This window comes from Vulpes vulpes, chromosome 16, assembly GCF_048418805.1.
Source record: "Vulpes vulpes isolate BD-2025 chromosome 16, VulVul3, whole genome shotgun sequence".
Classification (NCBI taxonomy): domain Eukaryota; kingdom Metazoa; phylum Chordata; class Mammalia; order Carnivora; family Canidae; genus Vulpes; species Vulpes vulpes.
In genome coordinates, this window is record NC_132795.1 from 72535226 (window position 1) to 72560974 (window position 25749).

The window sequence follows — 25749 nt, forward strand, 5'->3', positions numbered from 1 at the left end:
CGGCCTCTCGGGCCCCGTAGTTTTCCGGGGGCCCGCCGGAAGTTGTGGCTGCAAGTTCCGGTTCCTTCCCTCCGCGAGTGTCCGTTGCGCCCCACGGGGGTCGCTGCCGCTGCGGACGCCGGCGGGTCTCGGCTGCTGGGGCGGGGACGCAGTCATGCCCCGTTATTACGAGGACAAGCCGGAGGGCGGCGCGTGCGCGGGCGTGAAGGAGGACCTGGGCGCCTGTCTGCTGCAGTCGGACTGTGTGCTCCAGGTAGCGCGGCCGGGCGGCCGGGCGGCCGGGCGGCCGGGCGCCCGGGGTGAGGAGACGCTGGAACCGGGAGGCAGGACCCGACCGACGCCTCCCGCTCAGCCTGCGGTGGCGCCCAGGGGAGGTGACGGAGCCAGTCTAGGGATAGAGCACGGCGCCAGCCTGGTGAACTTGGGCGGCTCGGCTGTCGGAGCGTCAGCTCCCTCCGGTGTTAGGTTGGGGATCATGAAACCTCCCCTTTGGATTCTCGTAAAGATAAACCATTTCGGTTCAAGAAACATTTTATTAAATGTCGCCTGGCACTCCACTAGGTTCTGGAAGTATAAAGGAGAATAAGGCCGGTTTCCTGCGTGCTAGAAAATGAGAATCTAAATTATCAGAGAATTACATAAACCTGGTACGCTGTATTGACTGGTAGTTTCTCCTTTCTCTGTTCCGTTGTGGTTGAATAGATATTGACTTTCTCTCGGTTTGAAATCGTTTCTGAGTTGGAGTTATGTGCCCTCTTGAATAAGTTGTAAACGAAGCAGCTCCATTTTTTTTTTCTTCACTGTTTTGTCTCTTGCTTCACCGCAGTCTCCCCTCCCTACAATCATGTCTTCTCAACCTGAGTGCAGAGTGCAAGCGGTGAGGTCCAAAGTTGACGGTTGAGGTCCAAAGCTGGGTTCTGGTCCCAACTCAAACGCAAGTGCCTTTGCCAGTTACAAAGGCCTGATGAAAGGGCAATCAGTTGTGTGCAATTATGTTTTGCATTTGGAGATGTAATTTCAGAGTTTGCTCTTCAAAGGGAAAGACTATCCCAAAATGGACATGCATCATAAAGCTGTATCAGTGTTTCTGCTGATTCAGGATTTACATTTGGTTCACTGATTTTAGCAGTCAGCCGGACTGGCTGCCCAATTTGTCTGAAAACTTGAGTTGTCATGGGCTTAAGAGGCTCTCTAGTCCCTCTCACACGGATGAGGAAACGGAGGTGCCCTGTCTTCACACTTTACACTTCCCTGCACAGGGCTTTTCCAGTGGACTGCTTCATTGGTGCAAATAGTCAGCTCTTAGTAATGCCTGGTAAGTGGCAGGCATGATGTCAGGCATTGGTGATACCAAGATGAATCTGTTACAGTCATACCCTACATCACCTCAGTCTGATGGGAGGGACAGTCATGGAAGGGTCTAAATTCCAACAGTATAAGCATCTGTGTAAGCATCTTGTAAATATTTGTTTAATGATTAGAGTTAGGAACAACATCCCGTGGGAGTCCACTGGAAAGCAACTTATTTTTCTTGGGAATTTGGAAACTTCTCACAGAGGAGGTGACATTTGATAGGAGTCTTAAACGTTGAGTAATAGGTTGTCAAGTAAAGGAGTGAGGAATGTGGTGGTTGAGGGGAGAAGCTAAAAGAATAGCATGGGCAAGTCAGGGAGATGTGACCAGGAGAAGCTAGTGCTCTATTGGGGGATAGGGAATGTGACAGAAGGCTTGAGAAGAAGGTTGGCATGTGTGAAGGCCCTTGTGTCTCAGAGTGAGGACCCTGAATTTATCTTGACATTCAGCATCAGGAAGGCCATGAGGATGAGCAATCAAGAGAATAAAGTACACAGTGGGACTGAGGAAAGAAACTCTAGAAGTGGAGGAAGATACTGAGGGCAAGAAGGATCCCAAGTTGTATTTTTGTAATAATTTATTCCGCAAACATTTGAGTGCCAAACTCTAATTTGGGACACATAGATGATTGGGACACATTCCCTCTTGCATGGAAATTAGATCTTTAGAAAGTGAGAAAACTAGACAAGATAATGACCAGGACACATGCCACAAACTTAAGTTTGTGGCCTTATTGATGTTGGTCACTTAGGAGAAAATGATAATTATAAAAAGTACCTTAAATGGGAGTGCTTTTAGTTTGTGTTAAATTTACCGTAACTTCAGGGGGAGTGTAAAAGGGCAGTACTGAGACAGAACATCGAGTTTTGCAGATCTGGGACAATATCTTCTCTTCTCAGATGGTGTCACTGGCAGCTACAGCCCGCCCCTCCCCTCCTAGGGACTCTGAAGACCAAGGGACATTCTGTTGAGGTCTGCATCTGCCCTGTGTGGCCACTTCGTTTATGATAAGATTTAGCTTCTTGTATACAGAAGTTAATCTGATCTTTTGACAGATGGATGCTGTAATCTCTCCTTGCCAGTCTTTAACCCACTGAAAAAGCTGCTCGACCTCGTTCTAGGAAGGAATTCAAAATAAATGCTGCAATGAGAGAAAGTCAAGGAAATACCGGGCCTCGGAGAAGCTCAGGGTAATGATGATAAGGATGTCAGCCCCAGTGGGGCTGGAGAGGAAAAGCAAGGAACAAGCAGATTCAAAAGGCATCTCTTGGATAGACTTCTTAGGATTATATGACTCCTGGGAGATCAAAAAGTTTGAAACTATGTCCAAAAAACCTCAATCGTGGGTTATTTCCTTTGTGCCTCCATTAAGAAGCTCCCAGACCTCTGGGTTTCATTAGAATTACCTGGAGATGGGGGCAGAGAGCTTAAATGTATAGATTCCAGTACCTCCAACCCCAACACCCATAAAAGTATCCCTTGTTGATTCTTGGGCACAGCCATGTTTGGGAATCACTAATTTTGACCTCAGAAGGCAAATAAGCTTGGGAGTGTATTGATTAAGATATAGGTTCATATGACAGGTACATATTACAGAGATCCAGAATAACACTGCCTTAAAGAAGATAGAAAACTCTCTTTTGCTCTTGTGTGCGCCTATAAGTAGGGCTTGGACAGCTCCTCTCAGCCTTCCCTGAACCTAGACATTGTTGATCTTGTGGTTTTAGGTGCTATGATGGGAGACAGGATATTATTCTCAACTCATGACCTAAGATTGCCTATGAAAGGATGGTATGAACTTCGGTATACAAGAAGCTAAATCTTATCATAAACGAAGAAGGGGGGCAGCCACGTGCCTTTTTAAGGACCAGCCCAGAAGTTTTACATTTCAGTTCCTCACATACTCCATTGGCTGGAACTTAGTCGACCCAGCCTAGTTGCTAGGGTGTCTGGGAAGTCTAGCCCAGCCGTAGGCCTCACTAGAAAGGAAGAGTTAAATGTTAAGGGATAACTAGAGTCTGCCATTTGGCAGAGATGAAGGAGGATGAATTAACCCAGGACCTCTTTTAGATCTGGTGTATCTAGATGGATCTTCCCAGCAGGCTGTTGACAGTATGGCTTAAAAGCTTATGAAAAAGACGACATCTTAGATAGTTTGGGGAAGCATCAGTTTATAGTTCTAGTCTTTTGTATAGTTTTATTTACTCTCTCTCATATGGGTAACACACATCCCATCAGCAGCATCTCATTACAAAATTTTGGGCTCCCCCAACATAGTGCAAGGAAGCTTGCTACTCTGTTCTGATTCACTTTTGAGATTCACGGGTGGAGGTGGCCATTAAAATCTAGAACCTAAGCAGACAGACTAGAAAGTGGCAAGATTCCAGAGGATCAGGAATGCGGTACCCTGTAGCATTTTTCACAGTAAAAACCAGAAGTGTGACTGGCACTTGCAAAATAAAGGTGTGGAGAAGTGGTTTTAGTTGTGGGGTTGAGGTGTCAAAATCTGCTTGAAGGGAAATCCTTGATGATGAAAAGCAGGTGAAATTGGGGTTACCTTTTTCCTGGGGCATGCACCCAGTGTTTCTATTTAGGTAGGAAGTATTCAACCTAGGTTCTTTATTAACACTGAAACTGATCTGACTTTAGGGCACCTAATACTGGCTGTTTGAGCTTTTAAAATTAACACTGAACAGGGTCATTTTAATTCTCAAAATTGTTTGACCCATTTTACACTGGAACTCAACTTGAGTAGGAAGGTTTCATCATTTTCCTTTATACTGTCAAGGACTGCAGAAGGCTAATGTTTATAAGCAGTATGGGTTTATTTCTTTAATGGAAATAATAATGTTAAGATTTTTTTCCTTCACAAATTGCATATCACATTTTGATGTCATTAAACCTCAGGTAATTCAGAAAATGTAAGTTTGGTCTACTTTTTCCAGATATTTTCTATATATTTACATTAACAGAACCCCTTTAGCACCTCTGTTATCCCTCTGGCTCTCCTGCTTTGTGACAGGCCCACACTGGCAGTTAGCATTTGTACACATACATCTTTTCTGCTACCTGGTTGTAAAAGCCAGGTCTAGGGGCACCTGGGTGGCTCAGTGGTTGAGCATCTGCCTTTGGCTCAGGGCATGATCCTGGGGTCCTGGGATTGAGTCCTGCATTCGGCTCCCTGTGGGGAGCCTGCTTCTCCCTTTGACTGTGTCTCTGCCCCTCTCTCTGTATCTCTCATGAATAAATAAAATCTTAAAAAAAAAAAAAAAAGCCGGGTCTAGGCAAGGAAAACTAAAAAAAATAAAAGCTCTATCTAGGTGGGAATATCTAGTATTTATTTTTTAACCTCCCATTAACTGATTTAGGACCATTCTGAGTTTTTTAAATAAGTTAGTCCTTGAGGGCTTTGTTTATTAATAGACAACTTCGCAGGATAGGGCATCCAAAAAGAAATTTTACTGCAATTCAATTTTAATCTTGCCTCTTTGAATTGTGAAGTTTATTATTTGTAGATGCTTCCATGTTCCAACGTCTTTAAATGCCTTTGTGTTATGCATACAACAGTGTATTTGTTCAAAATATTTTAAGATCATGAAGAGGTAGTATTAAAATTTTTATTCCATGTTTACCTTCAAAAAAATTCTACTAAATTTTTGCTCTTACCTAGTTTTGCAGTTGTTGCTTTGTCAAGTCTGATTTTTAAGTTATAGGTTAAAAAGTCTCATTTTAAGAATCAGAAATAAGCATATCTTTTGTGAATATTCTTGTAGCAGCATCCTATCTTTTCAACTTTCACTGCCTAAAGAGTTCATTTCACATCAGGCCCTGGCAGATCTCTTCTCACAGACATATATAAATTCTGTTAACATCTCCCTTTGCTCTTCCACGTCTATGTGGTTGTGCTTCTCAGACTAGAGAGCTTGACTTTTGCGGGCGTTGGGGTGGGAATGTGCAGAGATCTGTTGGAGGTAAAACTGCATGCATTAAAAGGATGTAACTAGAGGCTTTAAAGTTACTTGATGGGACCTTCCAGAAAAAACCCTCCCATTTCCTATGACAGCAGGCCTAATTTCTCATATGCATGTGTGCACGTGCACACACACTCTCTCCTCTGACACACACACACACACACACTACTTTGTTCTGTCTTGAAAAATTCTGGAGTGTAAAAATTTTAAAAACACTTAAGAAATCCCATTACTACTTTCACCTTTACTCTTTCTTACCTGTAAGGAGCTAAAAAATACCAGTTTTGAGATTTTTTTTTACATAAAAATTTTAAAGAAAAGTATCCCATGGACACCAGTGTTTTCAAGAACTCAAGGGCACCCTCAAAGTGCTCCAGAATTATGATACATCTTTTTATTCTATCCTGTTCTTCCTAAACATCGAGTCAAAACGAACTGCATTTTCTCATATAATTTACTATTTTTAAATTTTTTTCAAAAAGCACTACTTTCAAAAGGATAGTGATTTTGTGCTTTGTGAGGAAATTTCCCAAATATTTATACTGTATTCTGCGTCCTAGGAAGGAAAATCCCCTCGACAGTGTCTGAAGGAAGGAAACTGCAAAGCTCTGAAATACTCATTTTTTGAATGTAAAAGATCAATGGTAAGTAAAGCTTTTGAAAAGCTTATGCTAAAAATTAGCTATACATAATTAAATATGGAATGACTTACTAATTACAGATAGGTTGCAGTGAGATCATTCAGAAAAAAAGGATTAGGTAATATTATTTACCTATTACTTGTACTCTGATACTGAAAAGAGTGGTCCAGGAAACATTTGAGCAGATTAATAGATTCTTACAGCCTTTGTCCAAGACTCATTCACTATTAGCCCTCCAAGATGCAAATCTGCCTTGTTTATTGACTTTGAAACCCTCTACCTAGCCTACCACCCTTCAAGGAGGCAGCACTGTGAGGTGTAAGTCAAAGAACATGCAATCATCCTATGACTAAATCCTTTTAATCCCCAGATAGCTGTTATTTCATATTTAAAAATTTCAAATACATTTGAACTTAACCCAAGCAAAACTGAATTAAAAAGTTGAGTTTGCTAGAGCACATGTTGAGTGTAGTTCAGAGAAAAACATAAGTGTAATTTGGATTCTACTTAAGAAGAAAATCCTTATTGGGACCTTAAATGGAACTTTTCTTTTTAATGTCATCTTTATTATTATTTTTTCCTTTGGTAGCTCTGACAGTTGCCTTTTTTACTGTGTTGGAAACTGGTTTACTTCTGTCATGTAGTGAGACCCCTTACCAAAGCTGTGTTTAATTGTGTTGTACAAAATTGATTTAACTGTACATTTGTTTTCAGTTGGATGCCAGATCCAGATTCCGAGGAAGAAAAGGATATTGAATGCTAGCATGATGAAGCCAAAATGAGAACAAGTTTTCTCCAGTCACTTACAAAAGAAAAGCCCAAATAGGAGACAGACTTTTTGCTGTATCTAGTGGGATGGTCCAGTTTTTCCCTCCATGAACAATGGAGAAAATGGATGAGTTCTGTTTTTGAATATGTATTCAAAATTCAAAGCTAAATGATTCTCTTGCTCCAAGTTAACTTTTCAAGGAAAAATCTAATTGAACAGCTATGAGCTGGGAGCATCATACTGTTGGAGAATTTTTTGAAAGCATAAAAAGTGAAAAGATTGTTATTTTCCAACTTGATTCTTCAACCAAATGACACATTTGCACATCCTTTTGAATATTACGAAGGCCACTGATGGGACTGTGAAAACTGATAACATGCCGTTGGGGGAGTAAATGTCTATCGGGAAAGTTTAGGATAAAGCTTTCTTTTACTCAATCTGTCCTATATGGTTCTGAAATAAATTTGTGTTTGATTCCTTGGAGAAGAAATGTTTCATTTGCACGGACTCACTAAATAACCTCAAAACTTTATATCAAACAGTAGGCATAGCTGGATGCAAACCTCCAGTTATGTTGCCAGGGCTCTTGGCCTCCATCTTGTGACTTTTGTTTCTGGCTTCAATTTTTGGTTGGTCCCTTCTCTACATAATGGGAAAGAGACCAGGCAGCCCAAAGTGTATCTCAAGACGTGTGATCCAAAAATAAGAGAGCTAACCTCCTTTTCTAGGGTTCACTAATCAAATCCTACAAAAGGACAATTGTCTTCCCTGGTTCACCCTTGAATCAGACTAGTCCCTGTGGAAAAAGGGATGAGGGCCCCATGATGTTGGCCGGCTTGGGTCTTATGCACTGTAGCAACTCCCAACAGAATCGCATTGGATAAGTGGTGGGCCTCATCCTGAAAAGAAAGGATTCAGAGCAAACTGAAACAATAGATGTTCATAGTCAAAGCAGGAGTGAAAACCAGGAAATGCTTGAAAAAGTTTAGAATCACAGTAATTTTATTCTGATCATTTAATACAATTGAGTCCAATATGATTCTGTTTCACCTCTCTTTCCAGTACTGAAGAATAATGAAGACACTATACTTCATTACAGCCATGGTTCTTTGGAATATAAGCAGTCAAGGTGTTCTGTAGCTCAATTGCTTTTTTAAAAGGTTCACCTAAAGTGAGGACTGCACACTGGTCCTTGTTGCAGTGTCACTGGGCTCGTGTGTGTGTGTGTGTATGTATACTGCTTCTCACTGGGAAAGGGAAAATGATGGGTGGTTGTTGTGGGGTATTTTCCCCCCAGTAACTCTTGTATATCTATTTAAGTGCTCCAACTTTTATTAAAAGAACTTTGGTAAGAAACACTAAATTTATTTTATAGAACCCTCTGTTTTTAGTAATAGCTTTATTGACAGCTTCATTTGGAGAAATTCACATTCCATAAAATTCACACTTACAGCATACAATTTTTTTTTTTTAGTATAGTTACAAGTTTGTGCAACCATCACCACTAATTCCAGAACATTCTCAAGGGAAACCCATATCCATTAGCAGTTACTCCTCCCATCCCTCCTTTCCCTCCAGTTCCCAGCAACAGTTAATACACTTTCTGTGTCTATAGATTTGCACATTCTGGACATTTCACAAAAATGGAATTATATGTGGCCTTTTGTGACTGGGTTTTACTTACCGTGTTTTCAAGTTTCATCCATACATAGCATCTGTCTGTTCCTTTTTATTGCTGAATACTAATTCCATAGTACAGATATGCCATATTTTATGCATCTGTTTATCAGTTGAGGGACTTTGAGTTGTTTGCACTTTTGGGGTATTAAGAGTATGCTACAAACATTCACGAACAAGTTTTGCACGGATATGTTTCATTTCTCCAGGGTATACACCTAACAATGGTATAACAACTCCATGTTTAGCATTCTGATGAACTGCCAAACTTTTCCACAGTGACTACATCATTTTACATTCCCACCAACAACATGAGGATTTTAATTTGTCCACATCAGCAACAGTTGTTTTTCATCTGTTTGATTATAAACATTCTACTAGGTATGACCTGGTATCTGATTGGGATTTTGATCAGCATTTCACTAATGGCTACTGATGTTGAACATGCTTCCATGTGCTTTCTGGCCTTATGTAGATCTTTGGAGAAATGTCTATTCAAGTCCTTTGTCCATTTTTCAATTGAGTTTTTTAAAGATTTTTTTTTATTCATGAGAGACACAGAGAGGCAGAGACATAGGCAGAGAGGGAAGCAGGCTCCTTGCAAGGAGCCTTATGGGAGACTCGATGCCAGGACCCCAGGCCCAGGACCTGAGCCAAAGGCAGATGCTCAACCTCTGAGCACCCAGGTGCTCCAAGCTGTCTTTTTATTACTGTGTTATAAGAAGACTTTATATATTGTGTATACAAGTTCTTTAAAGATAAATGATTGGCATATGTTTTTCTCCCAAAGGTGATCTGTCTTCACTCTCTTGATGCTTGCTGTCTTTTGAAGCACAATTATTTTGATAAATTCCAATTTATCTTTTTCCTTTTGGTATATCTAAAAAAATCATTACCTAATTCAAACTTACAGAAATTTATTCTTGTTTTCATGTAAAAATTTTATAGTTTTAATTTAATATAGGTCTGTGATCCACTTTGAAACTTATGATACCTTTATTAGTAACTGTTTAAAATTTTATCTGTGGTAAAATATACATAAAGCATACAATCTTAAGTATTTTTAAGTATATAGTTCAATAGTGTTAAGTACATTTACCTTGTTATGCAGCCAATCTCTGGAGCTCATTCATCTTGTGAAACTGAAACTGTACACCCATTAACCAACTCCCCATTACCCTGTACCCCCAACCCCTGGCAACCACTGTTGTACTGATGTTGAGCATTGTTTCATGTGTTTGTTGGCTTTTTATAAACCTTCTTTGGAGAAATGTCTATTCAAAGTTCTGCCCCTTGTAAAATAGGGCTGTCTGCTCTTCTGTTGTGGGGCTCTAGGGGTTCTGAGTATATGCTGGATATTAACTCCTTAGTGGAGACCATCTGCACTTTTTCCCATTTCTTTTCACTCTGTTGATTATGTTCACCATTGCTGTTTTAAATTCTGGTGCAGTCCAGTGTATCTGTTTTTACTTTTTGTTGCTTGTCCTTTTGGTGTCATATCCAACAAATGATTGACTGATCCAATGAAGTTCTTCCCCTAAATTTTCTTCTAGGAGTTGTACAGTTTTAGTTCTTACATTTAGGTCTTTGATCAAGTTGGAGTTAATTCTGTACATAGTGTAAGGTCCAATTTCACTCTTTTGACGGGGATATCCAGTTTTCCCAACACCATTTGTTGAAAAGATTGCCCTTTGCTCATTAAATGATCTTGGTGTCCTTGATGAAAATCATGTGACCACATATGCTAGGGTTTACTTCTGGGCCCTTTGTTCTTTTCTGCCAGTCTATATGTCTGTCTTTATGTCAGTGCCACACTATTTTGATTACTATAGCTTTGTAATAAGTTTGGAAATCAAGAAGTGTGCAACCTCCAACTGTTATTTTTTGAGGGTTTTGGCTGTTCTAGGTCCCTTGAGATGCCAGATGAATTTTAGGATGCATTTCCCTATCTCCGCAAAAGACACCACTGGAATTTTGATAGGGAGTACACTGAATCTGTACATCACCTTGGAAAGTATTGGCATCTTAACAATACGAAATCTCTCAGTCCATTCACATGAATGTCTTTCCATTTATTGGTGTCTTCTTTCTACAACACTTTGTAGTTTTCAGTGTAAGACTTTTGCCTCCTTGATGCGGTTAATTCCAAGTATCTTATTCCTTTTTTATACTATTATAAATAGAACTATATTCTTAATTCTCTTCACAGATTATTGATTGAATAATGATGGGTTAACATTTAATTTTTGTTGAATATAACAGCCATATAGAAAGGTGCACAGGGTGCATAATGTTAACAAATAACTATAAAGTAAATCATCATGTCACTACCATCTAGATCAAAAGGACATTGTGTGAACCCACTATGGTACTGGGCTTTCCTCAGAGACCCTGCTGCTTACCGCTTACCCTAGGAGAGAAAACTGCCATCCTGGTGCTTGCCACACTCTGCTGCTCTTGTTTGCTTTTTCCTTTGAGACAGTTAGTTTTGGCTCCTTGTCATTGTTTAGAATGACGGATTATACAGAGAGACAAAAGCAACAATGGTCTAGTGGTAAAATAAGAAAAATTTCAATTGAACACGTCCCTCCCAAAAGTTATCCTTTCATTCAGTAAACGTTTTTGGGTGACAGCCATTATGTTTGCTGTCGAAGACACAAAATAACATGCTGGACAAAGTAAAACGTATTATGATGGGTAGGAGATACACAATATGATAGTTATACTCAAAATGGAAATGAGGAAAAATACTTTTTTTTAAGGGACCAACTCATTCTATGGAGAGAAATCATAGAGGAGGGCAGGCCTGAGATGGGCATTTAAGGAGCAGTGAGAAGGCTGAGGGGTGGTGGGGACAAGACATGGACTAGGGCTGTGAGTGTGGGGGTGAATTATGGGATAGGCTGAAGGAGTAATGAGATACAGATCTTAGTAGCTGATGAGATGTGGAAGGCAAGAGAAAAGATGACCACTGGGTGGAGGGTAGGGTCATTTAATAGAGGATGGCTCAGCCAGCTTGGAGAGAAAGCATGACTTTGTGATAGGCTATGAGACCCCAAGGTAGACACTCAAGTAGAATGACTAGGAGGTGGCTGGGTGTGTAGATGGATATGGACCTAGAGTCTGGGGAGGACCTAGAAATCTGGGAGTCATTAGCAAATAAGTGGCAATTTATTCCATAGGAGTGATTAAGACTTTTCAGGAAGAGCATTTGAAAGGAGATGGAGAGTTATGGACAGAAACATGGGGAACACCATAATGTTAGTGGTGGGTGGAGGACAACAAGGAGACAGAGTGAGGGCATGGAAGCCGAGAGAGGGGTGAGCAGCAAGGGGTACTTAGCAGTGAAATGCTTTCTTTCTAAATTTGTCTCTGATGCGGACATCATCTTCCCAGGAGTGGAAACATAAACAAGTTTCCTATCCTCTTTAACCTGTCCCAGCTTGTCATTAAATGATACAACAGAGCGTGAAAATACCGCAGAGGTCTATATTTGAATTCAGACCTGCCTGAACTGCGGAAACGGCCCACCAAAGAGCCTGGTGCAGGAAGGAATAATCACAAAGATAGCGCTGAGATATAAGAGGAGTCCAAGGGGGAATTTGTAATGTGGATATTCTGATCCTATGCTCTCAGGAATCTGTCAAAGCTTGGAGACTGACAGCTATGATAAAAATAAGACAAAGTTATTTCCCACTTGCCAGATCTTAGCAATGGGGAGGGAGCTTTCTATCCAGGGTGGCACAGGCTAGTGTGGTCCTTCACTGAGTGCACAGCACCTCATCCATCTCAAGGACAAGGGACGGGTGCCCAGTCTGTCACCTTCAGTGGTGAAGCCAGGACTGGATTTCAGAACAAGCACCAAAAAGAAAAAGACAAGCATATTTAATTACATAAAAACTTTAAAACTTCTCTTACTCCCTACTATAAACAAAACCAAAGACAAATGAGAAGGTTTTTAAAAACTGCTACATACGACAGAGGAGTTAATATATATTAGAAACAAGGCACATGAAAAAGACCAACACTCCAATGAAGCCACAAAAGTAGAAATATCACTAAAAGTATAGAAGATGTTCAATTTTCATAGTCATCAAACAGAAGTTGAGAATAAAGGAAAAAAGGCATGTGCTAATAGGTGGTAGGTTAATTTTCTGGGAGCACTTCAGTAATAGTAAAAATTCAAAAATGTTAAAAAATTTAAATGATCTTTTAATTGTAAGTGTCTGCTGCCAGGAATTCATCCAAAGGAAATCATTGCTCACATGGCTGAGAAAAAGGTGCAAAGGTACAAGATGCAGTCCTTGTTACAACAAACCAACCATTAATGGAACTACATTTTAAGCAAATCACACGAAACAGATGACCAGGCAACCCACAGAGAAGACACAATCCCTCTTAATGGACGTGGGACGGTAACAACAGCGACACTGAAGAACATTTAATGCCAGGGCACCTTAGACCATGTTACGAAGAACATACTGTTGGGTCCATGCTTCGCACGTGAGAAAACCAAGGCTCAGGGAGGGCAAGCAACTTGTTCAGTCACCAGCCAGTGAGTGGCAGCACAGGACTGGAGCTGGCTCTATCCGAAGCCGAAGTCCACGCTCTTGATCCCACCCCTACTGCCCCTCTGCTTCAAATTAAACGGGAACAAGGTTATAAAACAGAAGTCTGTCATGGTCTCATGCTTACAAACTCCCGAGCGCTCGATGCAATGCCACTGAGGTGGCCCAGCCCGCTGCGGCCATACCACTAGTCCTCCTACTGATTGGAACGGGATGAACCAGGCAACACCAAGTTTAATGTTCTTGTCAGTTATTTATTATTTGTCATTCTAAAGACTAGCACATTTACAGCATACATGGCTTTGAATGAGCTAAGAATATATAAAACAGTAACTATATGTTTATATATATTAATACTGCCCACCCAAAACAAATAAATAAAAGTACTTGAATGCACTAAGCTTGGCAAATACAATTGTGTGGGGACAAAACTGTATTATACAATATTTGTACATTTTTAAAGGAAACCAAAGGCAACTGTGCTGCACGTGCTTACACAGAATCCACGTCACGTCCCACGTTCCTAGTGGGTCTCCACGTTTCTTTTGAAAGGAGGGGCCTTCTCAGGAACACTGGCCGGAACCTGTGAAGCGGCTTTCCTTGTGCAACCGAAGCTCAAGGCTCCGGGCCCACGGGAGGAGCCCCGGCCACCCCGGCGGGCAGGAGCCCTGGCGCGGAGCAAGCGCGGAGGGCGTGAGGCCGCCGGGAGGCTGAGCCAGGCTCTCTCGCCGCAGCCCGGCCGAGCGCTCACATGGAATACTGACGCCTCCACATTTTCTACACGATTAGCCAAGTCTTAGAGTTTTATGGTGATCCTTAACATGAAGCCAAAGTCGTTAAAATAATTCACATAATGGTGCCACATGCAGAATTGCTAACAGATGACTCAACATTTGCTGTATTCCCTTTTGATAAATGCAGGTACTTAATGCTCTTCAGACCAAAAATAAAATAAAATTAAATTAAATTAAAATAAAATAAAATTCTGGAAACAATATGGGTAACATTTAATTTAAAAAAGACGAGGGAATTTTTTAAAGGTAGTGATGTTAAAACAAGAAAAGATGGAAATAGGTAGATGCTAGAGAAATTACAAATTAAATGAAATGGGGGAGTGGTGAGAGGCCCAATCAGCCATACTGGAAACTGTCTTTGAGCGGGGTCTAACACAGCAGAAGGTGATACCAGCTGCTGCCACCTCTGCAGCGGGGTGGTGGACAGCAGTGTCTGCGCACACTCTCCACAGTGAGCCAGCCGTGGGAGATGTGTGAGCTGTGCCATCACTCCCTGCTGCGTCCTCCATATCCTCTCACACCCAACCAGGCATCAGGAGAAGTAGGCTCTGTCTGAGAAGGTAGGGCCTGGAGGGTCATCCATCCAGTTCCACCCTCACCTGTGCCTACCCCTCTGGGTCCCTGCCGGTGGGTGGCCTTGCCTGGGCCTCAGCAGCCCACATACATTACATGTTTCCAACTGGCATTTCTAAAGGAGCCCATGAATAATACCTCAAATTTAGATGTAGGAATTTCCTAAATCATTAGGATCAGCATCATGGGTATGTGCCACATAGATTTCTTTTACAGCCTTTTAAATAACATGTAAACATAATCATGATAAACAACTGATAAACATATAAACTAAGAAAAAAATCTCTGCTATGTGCAGATAAGACTCATCATCTTATAATAGATGACCAGACATAATTTTCTATGAAATTCCTAAGTTTTATGGCCCATTAATCCCTTTCAAAATCTCACTGTAGGAGATAAATCCAACTTTCTCAATAGTCATCTTACATAAGAGAATGTGAAGAGGACTGTAACAAGTACTGCAAACCTAAGAGACACTTTCATCAGACAATTCAACATGATTGCATTGTCTTCTAGAAGACAATAAATTGGGAAACCCACGAAAGGACATCTGTTCTGAAAATATTTAGGCTTCCAGCACCTACACACACAAAAATCCCCCATTGCTATCTGAGAGGCAGCAGACACCTCATGAGTGAGCGGGGTTCTGGAGTGATGGAAGGAGGGGGCCTGTGCAGGACCAGCCCCAGAGCTGAAGAGAACAGGACAGCTGGCTTCACATTCTCCAGCACACACCCTGTTCTACAAGGTGTCAGGGGCAGAGCTGGGCCCCACTGTGGGAGCCACTGTGCAGAGACTACCTTCCAGTGAAGTCTGATCTCAGGCGTTATTTAGTGACCCTCACTTCACCTTCTGATTTCACCTGTGCCGTTACAGATGGGACAATTCATTGGAACCATTTGCTCTCACTGCACGAGCTAGAGCTGGCTTCTTTCCCAAAGCTTGAGTTAACATTTAACATCTATTGGTCTGCCCAGGATCCAATAATTTAATATATTATTTACTGTTTTACATTCAGAGTTTTTAAAAGTAGACTGTAATTCAATGCTCAATTTTGAGTTACTCAGTAGAAAAATACGTTAGGTGTGCAGCTGCCTAAGTGGGCATTTTAAAAAGTCTTTTAGCATTTCAGACATATCTAGCTTGATTCATACAGGGAACTATCAATGATATCTGTGTGGTTATGGCTGAGGCTATTTAAATGGGCAGTCGCTACAATCCACACTACTGAGCCAAACATTACCTCCTATTAATTCCAGTGGGAAAAAAACATGCTCCATAGACTTTTTAGTGAATTTTTTTTTAAAAAACACAAAAATAAAAACCAATCCTTCAGGTCTTCTTGAAGAATTCATATATGACACTAGAGGGTACCCACATTTAGTATGTAACAGCTAATTAGAGGAACCGTGTGTTCATGTTTCAACTTTTCCGTAAGTCCCTTCGGGAGGCCTGTAATGCTTGGGGAAAGCCTTCAGCTGCAGGGAATTAAATGCATATTTGCGACTTCCAACATTCTTCATTGTATTTTCTCTTCGACAACCCTCACTGGGGAAAAAACAAGCACAAGAAATGACAGCAGTAAAAAAGGAAAAAAGAAAAGACTTAAACTAAGATGAAATGAGTTGATTATTTTCATAGCATTAAAAAAAAGGTTGATTAATTCTAATGGGTGCCGGACTCATTTACAACAATACGCACGCAAGATGGCAGGCTTCTGAACGAGGAAGGCAACTAAGAAAAGCACAGACATGGACACATGCTGGATGGGATTGCGAGTCTGGCATTTCCAGAGGCAGCGCTATATCTAAGTAGAAGCAAACTTATGTTTTTAAGTGGAAGGTTTCCATGAATGTCATGTCTAGTAATCTGAGAATTCTATCATAACTAGCAGTTCAAAGGTTCTGTGGCGTCGCAAATTGAATAGAATGAGAAATAGTGCTACTCTTACCAAAGCTTTCAGGAGCTGCATTTTTCTGTAGTAGCAATGGCTATTAATCACCTCAAATTCAAAATGTTCATTTTCCTTGCAGAATTCAGAATGTAGCAAAGCCATCTGGCTGAGAAGGCTGCTCTAACATGCCATCCCCACTGAGGAGATAGCTGTCCTGGGTGCAAAGCAATCAGTGAGCCCATGCAATGGTGGCACGGTGAGTCTGCACAGCTGTCTGGGCTAGAACAATCATGAAGGAGTGAGCCCAGTGAGATCTCCCCATGGCAGTCTTCTCCAGGTGGGCTGTCCTCACTGTGGTCACCTCTCATAGGCAGGCCACTAAGCCAGTGAGAGCCCACAGGTGCCCTTCCCTACAGAACCCGCTATCGGCATCATCCCCAGCTGTACTGGATGGAGGGTTGTCATGGCAACCCAGCAGGCACAGCAAATGCTGAACAGGAGGATGAGCCATCAGGCAGGCCTCACATTCCCAAGTGAGAGCATCAGGGGAGTTCTCTGGGAAATGATCTGCTGTAGACATTAAATTAACAGGCAAAAGCGACTCTAAATATAAATGACTTCCTATAAGCACAGAACTTTACATTTTTATATTATTCTTAGACTAGCAATTAAATCGACTAGTTATCAAATTTAGTACAAAAATCCCCATTATGAGATGTAAAATTTGGAGTTACCAAGAAAGAGTGAGTTAAAAAAAATATTTCAAATTGTATGAAGACCATTATGTCATGCATTTTTAAAAAATATCAGTGGCAATTGCTCAAGCCTTTTAAAGTGAAAATGACAGTCTCATTATCAACAACATGTAAAATATTTTTGGTACGACAGTAATTTTATTCAAAAGGTAAGCTCAGGTATTTTAGAAAAGTATCCACCTGCTTGTTATTAAGTAATTTAGTAACTCAGCTAGGCTTTCTTGTCACCAGAGCCTCAAGCCCTCAGTGAGACAGGTGTCATTGGAGCTGAATGCCTAGGCCATATGAACAGGGAACCCTGCAGGGTAAAGGATGATCATGTTTGTCTAGCATCCAGTAATCAGATAAAAATATAATCTCATGTAAAGCAGAAGCTATAGGTTCCTATGCACAGTTAGTCTGACTTTATCTTTGGAAGCTCTCATGTTATCAAACTATTTCAGATATGGTTTCTCTATTTATATAGAAATGTACACACTTTTCAAAGGCCATCTATCACTAGTAAATGCCAAACTGCTTTGAGGAGCACAGAAGAATCATCTGTCAACTTTGCCATTATCTTTTATTTACACATGGTAAAGAAGCTAATTATGGGTTTTACTGACTGAATAGGTGATACACAACATTGTAATCAAGATTACCCTTTCCATGTGATTTAGTTTTTAAAGCAAATCGTACTTACTTTCCTTCAAATGTTTTTGAATTTACAAAATCTGACTGCTGAGGCTGATGGCACCCCAATGCTGCCATGACTTATTTGCAGGAGCTTGGTGCTAGGGCTTGAGACTGAAGTGTGTAGAGGGGAGAGGGTGTGTCCTGCTAACTGGCGTTTCCTGCCACAGGGGCCAGCCTGCTGTCCTAAGGTAGAACACTTCTATCCACCACATCGGCTGCATAGTTCTTGGGTGTCAACAGCACCCATTGAAAAGGTCTTGGATAGATTTTAGAAAGAGGGGTTTAACTATTTCAAAGCTCCATGATTTTTTTTTATTCTATAGGTAAATTATTTCTTTTCAAGGACATCCATTTTTTTGAATGAGAAACTAGAATGGAAACCCAGATGACAACTAATTTTGAGGACTCCTCTGATTCTCCCTTTCTGGTGTGGATCTTCCACTTTAGAACTCATGTGGATACACTGGGATCTCAGTGATCCTGAATATCTAGTGTTGGTGGCCACTGATAATGTCCCACCTGCTGCTAGCATCACTTCAGCAGCAGCCTGAAAACCATCACCAAATACCAGACTCCTCTTTGGTGATTCATCCTTCCCATGTTTGTTTCATCCAGCCTATTTTTCACTAAAGCAGAAAAGATTTTCAGATATATATTTAGTCTTATTTCCTAAATAAAAAGCCTTAGTGATGCTAAAACTCAGCACACAGGGTGAGCATACTGAGTCTCTTTCCTCAGACGGTCTGAAGAAAGGTGGCAACAACAATCAGAGTCTAGGCTGATCTCCTGGTGGTCTTTCTTGTGCTGCCCTCATGACCGGACAGCTAGAATGACTGCCTTTTGGCTCAGCCCCTGAAGAGAAAAACAAAGAACTTTATCTTCTCTCCTTTCCAACTTATTTCTCTGTCAACCTAGCAGCCAAATCTACACAGGGCAGGAAGGCCTGGCTGGCACCATGGCAGCGAGGAGCAGGCTGTGGTGCCCAAGACCTCCTCAGAGGGGCCTCTTTAGTGGCCATGCCCTCCCTTTGCTGGGGGTGGAGAGGTGGTCCCAGGAGGAGTCTCGAGGGACTGGGACAGAAATGCCCACAAGCCCGGGGAGCGGCGGGGGGCACACTGTCTATAGTCAAAGGGCCACCCTCATCGGTGCATAGTCTCTGCCAGGCCTGGAGGTAGGCACAAGCACGTGTCACCACCGAGGGGCTTCAGGGGCACTTGAACCAGAGCAGGGACTGGGAGGCTGTGGAACAGGAGCTGAAAGGGCCTGTGAACTCTACTTTCTCCCTTTCAAATAAAGGATCTTAAACAGTCTTCGGGTGCTGATACACATGCGCCCCAAAGTGAAGGAGGCAGGAGGTGAACATGCCTCTCAAGAATCACGGATCAGACAGTGACGAGTGTTGTGTTGCTACAACTTAACACCACCTATCACTGGGCATCCGGTGAGACTCCCTACTGAAGGGTGTCAGGAGCTATGCCACAGAACGGCCACCTCAGTTGTTCTAGAAGAGACGCAGTGGCCACACGGCACTCGTGAGAAGACTGGCTTCCCCTACAGGTAGGAACCCTGCCCTAGGGCTCCTGCAGTGCTCAGGGGGTCTAGGAAAAGAAGGGCCTCCCAGGGTATGAGGAGAACAGTCTTAGAATCCTGAGTCCAGCGTTTTTCATTCACTGCTAACCACTTCTACCATTCCTAGAGTCTGATGTCAAACCAGAGAAGTCCCAGAGTAAGTTCTTGATATCTTGAGGGAGGAACAGAGAGGGCAGATTTTGTGGTGGATTGGGTTTGTGTGTATGCATGTGTGTAAAGTTTCTGGAAAAGACAGATTCTGTACATTCACTCTGATTTTTCTAGACTGGTAAAAAGAAATTCACTTTCATAAAATACTGTGCGTGGGGAACCAGCTGGCGGTCAAAACCAGAAGCATGGCATAGTTTGAACTGGAAAACAGAGAAGCCACTGAGTATTTCTTATACAGAATCTATGGCATTTCCACCTAATTTACTGTTACCATTACACACGTTCAATTACTCTTCTGCCAAATGTGAAAGTTAAGGTTAAGAACCATTCCATTTTCTGGGCATTGCCACATTATGTGAAGAGTGCTAACAGCACAAATCCAAGCATGGTTCCATCTATCACAAGTGCCCAAAGGTTAGGCCTCCAGTTTTGGTTCATTTTTTCTTTGATTTTCAAAATGATCATTATTAACCACATTTGATTTGGCAGAGAGAAAAGATGTCTGGACTTTAATCTGTATTTCAAGATGCGATTTTTAAAATGAAAAATACTGCTTCGTGAAAAATAAATGTATTTAATAGCCTTTTGTTACTATACGCACTAGTTTCTGTAATCAGTTTAGTGATCCCTAAAGATCTCAAAGAGTAGGTCAAAAGTCACATGCAGCATGTTATTTTAATGTGCCTGACTTGGTACAACGTGCTACTGCAGTCACAGCGTTGTGTCATCTCAGACTGGAAATCATAAACACAAGCGAGGAATGTTACGATTCTGCAAAGTGTTTGCTACTGTGAGTTCAGGGACTACGCTTTGAAATGAAAGCAGAAAGTACATGTCCTATTAAATAGGTAGATCTAGATGAGCCGGTTATAAAGCATCTATCCTTTTCATTTCTCTTCAAAAGGAAAGGAAAGGTTAGCGGTACATTAAAGAATAGTATCAAATACACAAACTCTCTTCAGACAGAACCCCTTCTCTCAGAAACAGGGCACAGGAGATATACAGGTAATGAAGATTTGTACATCAGAAGGTGAGAGATTTGGTACAAGTAACTCGAGGCCAGCTAAACAATGCAGTGACAGGGCACTGTCAGAATGTGTTACAAGCTCTGAAAACTCGATGGAATTTAAAAGAACGAGTCCTCTTGGTGAAATAATTTGATGGGTATTTACAGTTCAGAACAACAGAACATCAAACTGTAAGGCATGAAATATTTCTTGGCAGACCATGCTTTGACACATTCCTTCTGTCCAGTTAGGGACACAGGTGGCTGGACATACTCTGGCACTTTTGTTTCTCTTGTGACTTAGTACTGACTTTTCGCAAGGATACTCATTTGCAACGCAATTTGGTCACCAGGTAGGCTATGCTCAGGAAGAGCCACACAATCAGTAAATTGGGGCTCAGAGCTAACAAAGGGATGGAACAGAGGAGGCTGGGGTCTAGTCTTAAGTCTCGGATGGGCACCAGGCCGCTCAAGTTCTTCTGGGTGACTACCTCCCGTGTTCCAATGCTGTGAAAAGGAAAAAGTTTGGGAGAAAGGAAAAGAAAAAGGCAAAGAAAATAAAGAAAAGGAAAAAAAGAAAAAAAAAAAGGAGACACATGCAATGGATTGTATCAAAAGTATGGAAAAAAAGAGGAGAACCAAATGGTAAGGTATAAAAAAAAATGGGATGGAGCCACAACAAAAAGAAAAGGTGATGTGCAGAAAAGGGTGTGGAAGGGATACCAAAACAAAACCAGCACAGTCACAAGAAGAAAGGAGAGAAAGAGAAGTGAAAATAAGAAAAAATACTGTCGTCTACTGAAAACAAACACATGTAGGTTGACTAAATGGTTTTCCATGTTCGCCCTCTCTCGGCTGGCCAAGCACAACTCCATGCTGCCCTGCCATGCTCTCACATGCTGCCAAGACATGGGTTTCCAAAAGCAAGCTGAACATGAAGAACCATTGGGGGAAGGGTGGGGGTGGTTTGACCTTCTCACAGATGCCTGAGCGGGGGGCCGTGCGGCCGACTTTGCCAGAGCTGCCTCTTGATGAACCACTCAGACAATTACCATTTACCTCAAGTACCAGTCAAAGGCAGAGCCCTCCCCAGACTCACCTTGGCTGTCAGGCTAAGCAGTGGCAGGGCCTGAGTTGCTGGTGGCTCTGAACATTCAAATTTACTAGTGGGCAGGGTGATCCCCAAAAATGGAATCCAACCGAGCTCACATCAGAAATTTTGGAATTTTCCCTTTTGGCACCACAGACAAAATATACTGAGGTGACACGGCTTTGGAGCCACATCCTCTATGAATGTCACCAAAGTGGCAACAGTGACACAGAAGCAGAGATGCTGGGACACAGCAGGTGGCCTCTAAGGATCCACCCAGAGATGAGTAGCATGAGGTCCTCCCTCAAGCAGAATTCTCCTGGGCTTTCCCAGAGGAACCTGGAAGGCCTGGAATGGCACTGTTCAGGTGTGCCGTTCTGACTGGGGACACTTTCCAACTGACTGTCACATTCCCAGCGATGGCAGTCTTGGGGGGGTGTCACTGTGGCTACTTAGCTCACTCTGTGAATGTCTCAGCCCCTGGGTTGGGGACAGAGAGGCACCATGAGCGGTGTGCTGGCATTGGCTCCAATGTCACATCGCCTCTTAACTCCATGTTCTGTGGTGTCACACTGGTAGCCTGAAATAAGCCCCAGTGGGAGTATTTATGCCATAGAATCTGGCAAACACTATAGATCAGGGCTTTTTTTGGTGGTGGTGGAGGCAGAGAGCTGGTTGTTAAACATTTGTTAGCACAGCACTGGCCACTGCTCACCCTGGGCCTTCGAGAGAAACACAGCCCGAGTGTCAGCCCTTACCCCACCCCTCTCTCCGCCCTACACCCTTGCCTGCATGCTCTACTCTTCCATCTGGTAAGATGCAAGCGAGAAAGCAAGAGAACCAAAATGCATTCCTCCATTCAAGGCATGGCCAGTATTTTCTGCGGCCTCCTTCGGGCTCCCGGCTGAGCCACAGGTCCTGACCACAGCCAGAAATACTGGCTAGTGTCCCAGCCACCTCAGGTTTGCTGTCTACGAACAGATGCGTGTCTTCCCCACAGGGGAGAATCCAGAAAATCACCTTAAAACAATCAAACACGGTGATGGCCTGAGCTGCTACATGGTCAGGCAGACAGGTGGTAGTGAGCATGGAGCCCCGGCTGCTAGAGCTACTGGATCCTGGGGGTGGGTGTAGGGGGGCTGTGATAGAGCTTGGTTCTTATGTAATAATATCTTACATGATTGTTAAGTAAGATTATATGTTTACTGCAGAGATTTTAGAAAATTCAGAAAAACAAATAGGAAACTTTAAAAAGACTTTCATAATTGGATGTGGGTGGGTCGGGGGTTTAGAGAGGCAGAGGGAGGCCCAGGGAGGAAGGTCTTTCTCTACTCAGGACCTCAGGGTCCTCACCTGGGACAAAGGAATGCAACACTGACTTTACAGACTCCGAAGCACTCTGATGAGTGATAGGCACGACAACACCCAGATGGATGAGCAGGCGCTCGGGATAGTGGGCAGGAGTGTGACAGTTTGTATTAAAAGCCTCACAAAGGTGTATACTTTTTTTTTTTTTTAAGGTGTATACTGTTTAACCTAAGGGATCGATGCAGCAAATGTGGACAGGAGCATACCTAAGGGTATTCACCACACCTTGGTTTGAGGTGCTAAAAACTACATAGAGCTTATTCAATGACAGCAAACTGGGGAATTATGGTGTGCTCAAAATGGCAAGGTCTCTATTAACCTGAAAAAATGCCCATAAGACAGGTAAATGAAAAAAGTAGGCTAAAATAACAGGCTAAAATTGCACATATAACTGCATCTGTTCATGCATGTATGTGTGTTGTGTATTATTCAGGGACTGGGTAACCAATGTGTGTATTAATCACACACCTACGTGACTGTATATACGTGTCTACATCAGGAAGAGTAGGCATCACACATTAGCACAGTTACTTGTCCAAAAGTGGGAATATGGAGGATTTTGAGGTGAAGGTGTGAGAACAGCTGGTATAGGGGGGCTTATCCATATTTTTAAATTTTGCTTCAAGGAATATCCATTTCTTAGGTGGTAAAGGGCTGTGCATGTTGAAAACCACAGCGGTTTTCTGTGCACATGTGGGCCCCTACACACAGCCCCAAGGCAGGCCATGGGACAGCAGAGGTGGCTGCCCATGTGTCTTTCTCAGGAGCCCCTTTCTCCCTGTGCTCAGATGCAGTCAGAATGAATCCTTGTTCTCACTGAATTGGTTTTAGAAGCCAGGACTGGACAGATGTCTACACAACAACTGCAAACACCACGGTCTGGTCTACTGAGTGGACCTGATCCTAATCGTTGCTCCAACCACCACAGGTATCCCCTCCCTTCCATTTTTCTCTGCATCCCCTCCCTTCCATTTTTCTCTGCATCTCACCAAGGTGGTCCCTCCCAGCACCCTGCAGCTGCCACCCCTGTGGCCTCAGGGACACTGAGCCTGAAGGGCAGCCTGTGAGGACAGGCCTTTAGCCAAGGGTGCCTGGGCAGGGGGTTGAGAGTCTCCACTGCTTCCCTGAGGCTCAGCACAGGGAGGATGGTGAACTTTCTCCACGTGCATACATAGAAGCCCTGAGGTAACAGAGGTTTGGATGAATGTGGAAAGACAAAACAGGGACAACACGATTCCACTTCTACAAAATGCTATTATCAAGAGGCAGGAGCTCAGGCATCACTTTGGTGGGTTATTGTGAGAAGGTCAAACGGCAGAAACATACAGAAAGGATAAGAGAATTGAACGCTTCAAAGAATTTGGTGAGAGGACAAATGATACAGAACATTCAGTAGGAGTGACTGTTGAAAACGAGACTTGGACAGCATTGGTGGCTACATTGAAGGAGACGGGAAAACCAGGTTTCTTATCCTTTCTTTTGGTATGTGAGGTAAGGTGCTCCCCAGCAGTGCTTGAAACAAGGCATCGATCAACAGTAGACAGTTTTAGTCCTGGGTTTCATTCTGCAAACACGCCTGCTGCCTCAGAATCAGAACATCATTAGGGTGAGGTCGCCACGGCACACGGACAGGTGGGGGGCTGCTGCCGTTACCATAAGACACTCATTTGACACTTTGCTAAGAGAAGCAAACTGTGTCGATGGCTAGAGAAGAAGCGGAGCAAACCGGTGCAACCTGCAGACGCGTTTTCTTCACTCAAGTTTGGAAGGAGCTAAGAGGCATGGTGGAAGCAGCCGATGCCTGCTGAGGAAGCTCTGGCCCTAATTCTCACCCACAGCAAGGCAGGGGGCCGAGGGAAAGCCACGTGCCAGACCACTTGCACACGGCTGCACACGACTTCCTAACTCCTAAGCTCGCCCCGAGACCACCCGATTTCAGAGCAGTCCTGCTCATGGAGACTGCTGGCTCTCTAGTACCCCTTGACTTAAAAGAGAACATGGTCTCAATGTGAGACCATTGACAGTTTGACTTGGCAGACATCAGTGAATTTTCCCAAGTCAAACTAGAGCATGCCAGCTGGAGTCAAGGGGACCTGGGCCGGGGGCGCCCCGGCAGGACCGGCTCATCTGCAGTTTACACGGAGCCCGGGGCAGGCGGGGCGGGCGGCGGGGGCAGCAGGACTCACCTGCGCATGCACTCCAGGGCCTGGGTGAACACCTGTGGAGCCATGCCGTGCTCGTGCTGCAGGATCAGGCACTGCTCCAGCGTCACCGACATGGCCGTGCGGTCCTTGGCGCTCTTGCAGCTGGTGAACCGGACCCCATTAAGGCGGCGGCAGATCTGCAACAGGAACACAGGCTGTGCTTAGAGGGAGACTCCAAAGAACAGCAAGAAGCTTTGGGTGGGACACAGGCTCCGGGTGGCCAAGGGTGGCATATGGCAATGCCAACTCCTCGGGCCGGCATTCCCTCCACTTCCACGTCCTGCCAGAGAAGGCCGCAGAGATGACATCACTGCCCATGGGATGGCCTTTGTCCCTGGCCATCCCTCCTGTGACTCTCCCTACCACAGGCCACTCCATTAAGGCCTAGGCTCCCTTCTTTTCTGGGGTATCACCACCTGTCTGCTGACCTTACCAGCTGTGCCTTCTTCCAAATTGCCCAGGCCATCTCATCACATTCAGACCTTTGCTGCAGGTCCTGGGCAGAGGAGGGCAGCAAAGACCAGCTCAGGAGGTCAGAGCAGCTCCTGGGATGTTCCACCCTTGGCCAAATCTCCAGGCCTTTCTGGAAGGCACAGCACAGACCCACAGTCTCTGCTCTCTCCTCACCTGCACAGATGGGAATAGCTCAGAAATGCTTCCCCTTAGTC

General features: G+C 43.3%; 2 protein-coding genes across 29 annotated transcripts in view; one reads left to right on the forward strand and one right to left on the reverse strand.

Annotated features, from left to right (window-relative positions):
• The first annotated feature begins 22 nt into the window (after positions 1-22).
• Positions 23-7224, forward strand: COA5 (cytochrome c oxidase assembly factor 5). The gene is made up of 3 exons (XM_025992505.2): positions 23-253; positions 5885-5968; positions 6680-7224. Exons 1-3 carry the CDS (start codon positions 155-157, stop codon positions 6719-6721), a joined length of 225 nt encoding a protein of 74 aa, XP_025848290.1. The 5' UTR covers positions 23-154; the 3' UTR covers positions 6722-7224.
• Positions 7225-13212: 5988 nt separating this feature from the next.
• Positions 13213-25749, reverse strand: part of INPP4A (inositol polyphosphate-4-phosphatase type I A) — a 135091-nt gene continuing 122554 nt past the window's right edge. For 14 of the 28 annotated variants that reach the window (XM_072741126.1, XM_072741114.1, XM_072741131.1 and 11 more), the window contains 2 exons: positions 25064-25218; positions 13213-15897 (listed from right to left, as the gene is read on the reverse strand). In XM_072741126.1, the coding sequence (XP_072597227.1) occupies positions 15765-15897; positions 25064-25218 (288 nt within the window). In that variant the 3' untranslated portion in view covers positions 13213-15764. Of the gene's footprint in view, positions 15898-17109; positions 20927-25063; positions 25219-25749 lie in introns of those variants that run through there. The other 14 variants (XM_072741119.1, XM_072741111.1, XM_072741107.1 and 11 more) reach the window with 1 other exon arrangement.